The sequence below is a fragment of the Monomorium pharaonis genome, chromosome 3, assembly GCF_013373865.1.
Source record: "Monomorium pharaonis isolate MP-MQ-018 chromosome 3, ASM1337386v2, whole genome shotgun sequence".
NCBI lineage: Eukaryota > Metazoa > Arthropoda > Insecta > Hymenoptera > Formicidae > Monomorium > Monomorium pharaonis.
The window spans coordinates 16,931,914-16,941,311 of NC_050469.1; the positions used below are offsets into that span (position 1 = coordinate 16,931,914).

The 9,398-nt window shown below is 37.4% G+C and overlaps 1 protein-coding gene across 1 annotated transcript; it reads left to right on the top strand.

Moving 5' to 3' along the window:
• Positions 1-5,915: 5,915 nt before the first annotated feature.
• Positions 5,916-7,397, top strand: LOC105829965 (vicilin-like seed storage protein At2g18540). The gene has a single exon (XM_036285048.1). The coding sequence runs from the start codon at positions 5,916-5,918 to the stop codon at positions 7,395-7,397; it is 1,482 nt and encodes a 493-aa protein (XP_036140941.1).
• Positions 7,398-9,398: the final 2,001 nt, after the last annotated feature.

The following is a 9,398-nucleotide window of genomic DNA, read 5'->3' on the forward strand; positions in this document are numbered from 1 at the left end:
AGGCAGCAATATTGTACGCTGAGCGTTTTCCTGAAAAGCGGCACCCAGCACACGCATTTTTCCATACGTTATTCACTCGCCTTGTCCAGCATGGAACATTACACGCGTCAAAACGCCCACGAAATGTGCATCATCGTGCTGCAGAAACAATTAATCAAGTGAGAGAAGCTGTTTCAGCAAATCCGCACGCTAGCAGTAGGAGTATTGCGTATGATCTCGTTATGGACCATACTAAAGTCCATAGAATAATAAAACATAATTTAAAATTACGTCCTTTTAAAAGACACACGACGCAAAAGTTGCTTCCTCAAGATTTGCCCCGTCGAGAAAGATTTTGTGATTGCGTCATAGATCAGGTAAATTGTATACTTTGTATATTGTACATATTTACCATTTTGCTTTCAAAAGCTTGAAATGTACATACGAAGTCGTGGCAAATAATTCTTGTTTGTCGAATGATTTTTGTTGACGCGTTTTTATATTATATTAATCATATATCACCGTGTCTTTTAAATAAAATCTGCTTCTAAAACCTAAATAAAATACAAAATTAATAATTTTGAGTAAATTGCAAAAACAAGAAAGGCATAAAAAATTCATACATTAACGTAATCTTACAGGCTGATGATATTGATTTCTTCGTGCGGAATATATTAATGACAAACGAGTGCAATTTTCGCAGTGACGGCCGCATTAATCGCCAAAACGAGCATCACTACGCGGAAGAAAATCCTCATTGCAGAAAAGAAATGCACGTGCAAGGCAGATTTCATGTTAACGTCTGGATGGGGATTGTGGATGATATTATTATCGGACCGTACATATTTCCAGAAAATATTAATATTACGGCGGAAATATATTCTGAATTTTTGGAAGAAACACTACCAATTTTATTGGAAGATGTTCCGTTAAATATTAGAAAAAATATAATCTTCCAACAAGACGGTCATCCAGCCCATATTTCTGCCCTGGCTCGTGCAGTTCTAAATCGGAAATTTCCAAATAAATGGATAGGAATTCATAGTAATCTGCAAGAGTGGCCACCGCGATCACCTGATCTAACACCATTAGATTTTCTTGCATGGGGTTATATACGAGATAAGGTATATAATACATTACCTACAAGTCGCAATAATTTAATAGAAAAAATACGAGTAGCATGTCACGGTATAACACCCGATATGTTACGTAAAACGCGACAAAATTTTATAAAAAGAATCGCATTATGTCTAGAGAACAATGTTTTATAGAACATGTTTTATAAAATAAATAATTATTTATATATAAATTTAAAACAATTTTTTAAATTAAATACCTTCCTACGCACTCATATTTCTATCAATCTTTTCTTACAAGAGAGAAAGGCGCGCGATTTACTCGAAAAGTCGGTAATGTCAGTATGCTGTAATATCGCCGATCACGCGTGCGCCTGCATAGTCTGCCGCGCAACCCGTCGTACTGCTCTGTATCATCTTGCAACACCCTGTACATTTTGCATACGACACGGACAAATAACTTTAATATCAGTGTTGATAGAGGGACCGGTTGTTTTTGCGCAAGCGCATCACGTGAGACTTCAATAAAATATTCATTAGTAATAGGAAGGAGATCTTTGATCATTTTGCACACGACGTATAAATATAGTAACAGTGATAGACGGATCGGTTGTTCTCGCGCAGGCGAGAGGCTTCAATAAAGTATCTATTAGTAATAGGAAGGAGATGTTTGATCCCCATACACAATTTTTTGGTAAATTTATAAAAACGTGAACACATTTCACATATTAAACACGCATGTATATTTTTTCGTATTAAATAGAATAATATTATCAGAGCGTGCTACGTGCATATAGTGTAAATAATATAATTATGCAAATAGTTATTGCAGTTTATGTTTTATATTTTTCTCTTGATATTATATATTTCGTTATGTTGTATTTGCAGTTTTAAATGTTAAAAAATATTTTGCTTTATATTAATTTATATTCGCATTTGTAAGAATGAAAATGTACGTAGGCATATAAGTATATATATGCTACTTTTTTTATATATATGCATTCATGCTTTATATCGTGTAATACGTTGCGTATTATATAATTAAGATTAATCCATTTTTATGTTTTAATATAAAAATATACGCAGAAGAGGCAGTTATTGAGTGTGACGCGACTAAAGAAATAACGCAACACTACTTCTAGCGCGGCACCTGTAGTGCGAGATTACTATTTCGTTTTGCTAATAATTGAGAATGATGGAACCCATATGTTATTATATATGAATGGATTCGGCTTTTAATGCTCTTTAATTTTTGTCCTTACAAAATTTTTAAAATGTTGAAAAAAGGGGTGGAGGTGGGATAAATTAAAAAATTTGAAATTTTTAAAAAATATAAATATACTATTTGTAAAGAGTATAAAATACCATAAAACTTTCGTATAGAACATTTTTTCATAAACCTTATATTTTCAAAGATATTCGCAAAAAACGAAAAAATGCGTTATTTTCGAGGAGTGGTTTCAACCCCTAAACGTCGAGATACGCAGGTAAAAAAAATATGGGTCTAATATCTTCTTATGTTGTACAACATATCCGAAGCTCATTAAAATCGGTGAGGGACAGTTCTGTCCGTTCCCTTGTCAGTCAGCCCATCGATGAAGTACGCCCCTTGGACCATCCAGAAAGGTACAAGAGACTTTTACGAAGCATCTGTCTCTAACTAACGGAGAGATGTCTAGTGGAAACAGAGTTTCCTTGGAGAAGATGGTGCTGAAGCTGTTATCGCCAGCGATACCGGCTTCATTGCACCATACGAGATCCATCGGCACACGGATACCGGACACAGCTATCACCTGACGAACATTGGGAAACGATCACCCAGTGCTTCAAGTGCGGAAAAGTGCAAATGGATGTGCGCCCTGTTAGAGACTGCCGGAAGTGCATTGAAATATTCCTCGACGAAGAAGAGGCCATAAATGAGACCCTGGATATGAACATGTTCAGTTTTTAAAAGTTTTAAACCTATGTGTACGCGAATCTGAGAACGAGCAATACCAACGAGCGATACCAGCTACGTATGGTATGTAATTATTAGTGTAAAACAATAAGGGAGTAGCGATTAGTATAGTCAGTATAGAGCTTTGCACTACGCGAAAAGCGATAATATTGCGTAATCTATTAGTTGCGAAAACTCAGCCTCCTCGTTTTCTTTTCAATAAGGGGGAGGGATGTTGTGAGTGCGCGACACTCACACAAACTATACTTGCAATAACGATAAGGGTGTCAAGTGACATCTCGCGCGACGACACCGTCCGGCCTTACTACCGGGCATCGCACCGACCTTTACACCGGACATCGCACCGGGCAACATATCCGGTTACTGTTCATTTCGCCACCCGAAATCTCCTGATTTCCGGTGGAATGCGCCTAGCTAGCAATTGCTGGCAAAGCTAGTGCGCGGACCAAAGGCCCGTGACCGCGAGTGACATCCCTTGGTAACAAGCCGAAAAGCGGAATATATAAACGCCGCGGAAAGAGAACGAGTGGGCTCATTATTAATAATAATAGCGACGAGTCTACGTCGCTCATCGAATCAACTACACTTAGTTATTCACCTTTCGGGTTCGCTAAAGAAATTGTAAAGGAAGAACAAATTTATATATCTCTTATTATCAACTTTCGGCGTTATCTTTTGGAAACCTGATCCCGAGGAGTCATCGGCAGCGGTCCCGCACTGTATCCCAAGACAAGGGATACAACAAATCTACAAAAATTTTTTATTACGTAAGACGAGATTTATTAATTATTTTAAATTTTTCTGTACAAAACAATTTTTTTCTATAAGACTTCTAGATAGCACACAATATTTAAAAAATATTTATACTTATTTGAATATTTTATAAATATTTATCAAAATATTTTATAAATAGTTTTTTTTGTGATCTTAGATTTGACAGATTAAGAAGATTTATCATAAATATTATAAAAATATTTATGAAATATTTATAAATATTTAAAAAAATATTACTACAAATCATTATTTTTTTATTTATCATAAATATTGAATAAAATATTTAGTCTATATTTTAATAATATGATAAATAAAGATTTTTTCTTTATATATATAAAATATGTATAAAATATTTACGAATATTTATCATAAATATTGTGTACTGTCTGGACTAAAGCACAATTATTATTTACTTTGCGATTATTTTTTTATACGTGAGTCTAAACTTTTAATTTCATTTATTCATTATTGCAAATTTTTGGATTTGACCGTAATTGTGCTAATCTTAAAAAAAAATTATTTTGTACAGAAAAATTTAAAACAATAAATCTCGTCTTACGTAATAAAAAATTTTTGTAGATTGTATATGTTATTATAAAATAAAAAGTGAAAAAAGAACTGCGGGAATTGAACCCGACTCGGCAGATCGATAGGCACTCGCTCATTGCCCATCGCCAAAGGCCTTCTTAGAAGTCATGTCACAGACGCGATATATAAACCGCCAGAATTTTCTAAAAATTTCTGTCGTAAATTTGTTACAAAATGTGATTGATGTCAAAATTTTAAACCTTATACATATTAATCAAGAATGATGTATATAGAGAAAATATGAGAGAGAAAGAGAAAGAGCACGCACGTTCATGGATATGTGCATACATGCGAGCGCGCGCGTGTCAAGTTTTCAGACACGAAATTTTGTTACACGGTAATCTTTTTTATTAGAACGCCTACGCTCAATCTCAAAGCGTAGTATTGTTCCTGAATGTTCACTTCACTTGCATCCAGGCTTCATTTATTTGTACGAAGTCCAAAATTTTTACATCAAGCACATTTTGTGACAAGACCACGCCAGAAATTTTTAGAAAGTTCCTGCGGTTTATATGTCGCAATTGTAACAATGATTTTAAGGAGGCTCTTTGGCGACGGTCAATGAGCGAATACTTACCGATCTGCCGACCCGGATTCAATTCCGCAGTTTTTTTTTCACTTTTTTTTATAATATATACAATTTATAAAAATTTTTTATTACGTAAAATGAGATTTATTAATTGTTTTAAATTTTTTTACTAATCTGCACTAATCTGCCAAAGTAATAATAATTAATTATTTTATTTAAAAATTTTAATCCTTAAATAAAGTCCTTTCGTACAAAACAATTTTTTGCTATAAGACTTCCAGATAGCACACAATATTTACATAATATTTATAATATTTATTTGAATATTTTATAAATATTTATCAAAGTATTTTATAAATATTTTTGTAAACTAATATTTTGTAACTTAGATTTGACAGATAAAAAAGGTTTATCATAAATATTATAAAAATATTTATGAAATATTTATTAATATTTAAAAATTATTACTACAAATGTTTTTTTTTTTTTTTTTTTTTGAGGAGAGAAAATGGCGCTGGTGAGTGAGGAAGTGTGAAAATGTGCTCCGGAAGAAAAAGAGAAAAAGTGAGTAGGGAGGAAATAGGAGGGTTATAGTGATTTGAATGGAGGAGAGGAAGAGGCGGTGGAGACATTGAAGGGAAGACGGAGGATCTAAGAGGAGAGAAGTATGGCAAGATGAAAATTGGAGTGAAACAAAGGAGAGAAGTGGAAGTGGAGCGACAGGGAGATTACAATGAAGAAGAGGAGATGAAGAGCGCGCTGGAGTACGAGGGAAGTGCGCAGAAGAAGAAAACAGAGGGAGTTAGTGGCAGAAGTGGAGACGACACGAGCGCACGAGAAGTAGACAAAGGTGATTGGAGGCCGGGAGAGGGCGCAAGAGAGAAGTTGAGGCGGCTATATCGATATATCGATAAAGGCTAGGAGAGTTGTGATTGGCGGAAGAGGAGAGTTGTAATTGTGACGAGTATCGACAGAGGAATCGAGAAAGATCGCAAGGCTGGTAGATGCAGTAATGGTGGCGAAAAAGGAAATATATACCGGAAACGGATACAACGAAAAAGGTACGAGGACGGTGAAAGAAAAAGAGATGGATATGAGCAGGGAGATGAGAAAGGAGTTGGCAGGGATAAAAGAGGAGCTAAAAGGAATCAAGGAAGGAGTAGCAGAGCTCGTCAGGGTAAGCAGGAATTGGCGCAAAGAAGAGGAGACGGACAAGAGAAGAGAGGAACGGAGAAGGGGAGAATGGAGGGAAGAAGAAGTGGTCAGCGGAGAAAAGGGAGATAGAGACAGAGAAAGAGATGGAGTAGAGGACTGGTGGGACGTAGTGAAAAGGGATGAAGAAAGAGAGGAAGAGACTGTCAATGGGAAAAAAAGTAAGGAGGAACAGAGGTCAAAGAAGAAGAGTGAGACAGCGTCAGAGGAGAATTATAAGGAGAGAGAGAAGAAAAGAGGGAGGAGGCAGGATAAGAGAAAGGAGAAAAGAGAGGAAAGCAGAGAGTCGGGGGAAATCAGCAGTTATGAAGGAGAGGAGCCAGCAGGAGAGGAAGGAGGAGAAAGAAAGAAGAGGGCTAAAGAGGAAGAGGTGCAAACCGGCAGGAAGAGAGCAGAAGAGGATATAGTCAGAACGGAGAAAACAAGTAAGGAGGAGCATGTGGAAAGAGAGACAAAAAGAGGAGGCCGCGGAGTGCAAGAGAGAGAGAGGAGGAGAGAGGAGAGCGGTGAGTCAAGGAAGAGCAGAGACATTGATAAAGGGGAGTCAGTAGGCAGAGATCCAGGGAAGAAAACGAGGCAGACAAAGAGAGAGATAAAAATGACTAGCGAAAAGAAAATGGAGGAAGGTGATACAGACAGAATGGAATTAAAGGAGAGAGAGAGGTGGAGCGAGGGAGAGACAAGAAGAGAAGAGGGCGGAGAGTTAAGAGAGGAGAACAGTGTACGAAGAGAAGAAACAGAAAGCGGATGGAGGAGACAGGAGCCGAAGGGAGCAAGAAAAGAAGAACAGACAGGAAGGAGGAAAATAGGAAAAGAGGAGGCAGAGAGAGAAGAGAGAACAAGCAGATGGATCAAGAAAAGAGAGGAGTACAGCAGGAAGAAGAGGGAGAGCAGCGTAGTATGGAGAGGAGTGGAGGGGGAGAGTAGGGAATTTAGAAGGGATTGTATAAGGGTGATTATAAATACAGAGTTAGGGAGTGATGTAGAGATAAAAGGGATAGAAGAGAGAAAAGGGGATAAGGGAGGGTGGGTGATCATAATGGAATTGGGAGAGGTAGAAGATAGGGAGATCTTAGCGAGGAGAGGGGAAATTTGGGAAAGATGGAGCGTAGGGGTAGATGAGGATTTGTCGATGGAAGAGAGAAAAATGAGGTGGAGAATCGTAGAAGTAGCAAGAAGGGAGAGGGCAAAGGGAAAAAGGGTAGGGTGTAGTAGTAGAGAGTTATGGGTGGAGGGAAGGAAGTGGAAATGGGACAAAGCGAAAAAGGATTGGAGAGAATGAGAGAGGTAGATGAGCGAGGGATGGAGAGGGGGTCGGAGGGGAAGAAGTATATGGGGGGACGGAGTTGAAGGGATAGGGGAGAAGGGGATAGAGAAGAGGGAGAGATAGGAAAGAAAGGAAAGGGGGGATGGAGATGGGGCGGGGTTAAAATGAGAGATGGAAAGAGAATAATAAATTAATTGGTTTTCTTAGGAGGAGAAGCAGGGAAGAAGGAGAGACGGTGAGAAGGCACGAGGAAAAGAGACAAAGAGGCGGAGAGAGCAGAGGAAGACAGGAGAGAAGGGAGAGGAGAAGAGGCCCCCTGATGAAAAAAAAAGAAAAGAGGAAAGCAAGGAGGAGAAGTAGAAGAATGAGAGCGGAGACGAAGAGAGAGGAATAGAAGGAGGACAACAAAGAGGAAGGGGCAAGGAGGGAGAGAGGGGGATTAGGGGTTGGGAAACGGGAATAAGGGCGTGCGAAGGGGGTGTTAGAATGTAAGGGTCGCAAATGGCCAGGCGGTTCGAGAGTAGAAAGGATACAACTGTGAACGGTTCGGGAACGCTCCGTAGAAAAAGCGCCTTGTAACCCCATATTGGGACACAATAAAGTCTATTATATTACTACAAATGTTTTTTTTATTTATCATAAATATTGAATAAAATATTTAGTCTATATTTTAATATGATGAATAAATTTTTTTTATATTTATTTTGCGATTATTTTTATATACGTAAGTCGAAACTTCTAATTTTATTTATTCATTATTGCAAATTTTTGGACCTGACTGTAATTGTGCTTTAGTCTTATTAAAAAAATATATATTTTGTTCAAAAAATTTAAAACAATTAATAAATCTCGTTTTACGTAATAAAAAAATTTTTGTAGATTGTATGTTATTATAAAATAAAAAGTAAAAAAAAACTGATGGAATTGAACCCGGCTCGGCAGATCGGTCAGAACTCGCTCATTGCCCGTCGCCAAAGAGCCTTCTTAAAATAAATTTTACAGACGCGATATATAAACCGCCAGAACTTTCTAAAAATTTCTGGCGTGGTCTCGTCATAAAATGTGCTTGATGTAACAATTTTAGACTTTCTACACATAAATGAAGCCTGGAAGCAAGAACAGTGAACATTTAAGAACAATATTACGCTTTCAAATTAGCATAGGCGTTCTAATAAAAAAGATTACTGTGTAACAAAATTTCGTCAGCCTATATGAAACACGTAGCGGTATATTAGTTGACGATTCAGATAGACGTCGCTAATTTAGTTCAGCATTTTTTTGCTTCTTTTAATCATCGAACCTTAAATGCGCACACACACTTTCTCTCTTTCTCCTCCCTCCCTCACACACACACGGTTTTTTATAGAACTACTTGTACACAGGAAAGAAAGTATATACACATGTATACATATATATACTATATATATAAGTACTTATATATATATAATATATATAAATAATTTACTTGTGTAATTTTTCATTTTACTTACTTTGTGAGTCGGCGCTAAACTTGGTGCTTTTTCGCCTCTTCCGCTTCCTGGAAATCTTGGCGCGGCATACATCGGCGCAGCATGTGTCGATGCGGCGTATGTGAGCACGTGTGTCGGTGCAGCGTGTGTCGGCGCAGCATATGTGGGCGCAGCGTGTGTCGATGCGTATGTCAGTGTAACGTATGTAGACGGCGCGGCGTGTGTCGGTATTGAGTAGTAATTAGAACAAATAAAAAATTATACAATAATAAATTATTAATCATGAACAGAAAAATTATTTAATGTAATATTAATTTCATAAGCCAAAACTTATTTAAAAAATATATTAACTTACTTATCCCTTGCAGGCGGCGGCACCATGAATTTAATGTATTCCTGTAACATGAGAATATATCCTGGCGGAATGGTATGTTAAACGCTTGCCGCCGCAGGTGGAAAACTATTTTCATCGCTTGCTGCCGTAGGTCTTGGCGGCGGGGTATTAGTCTCAGTCCTTGCTGCCGTACTTTGTGACAAGTTGATTTCC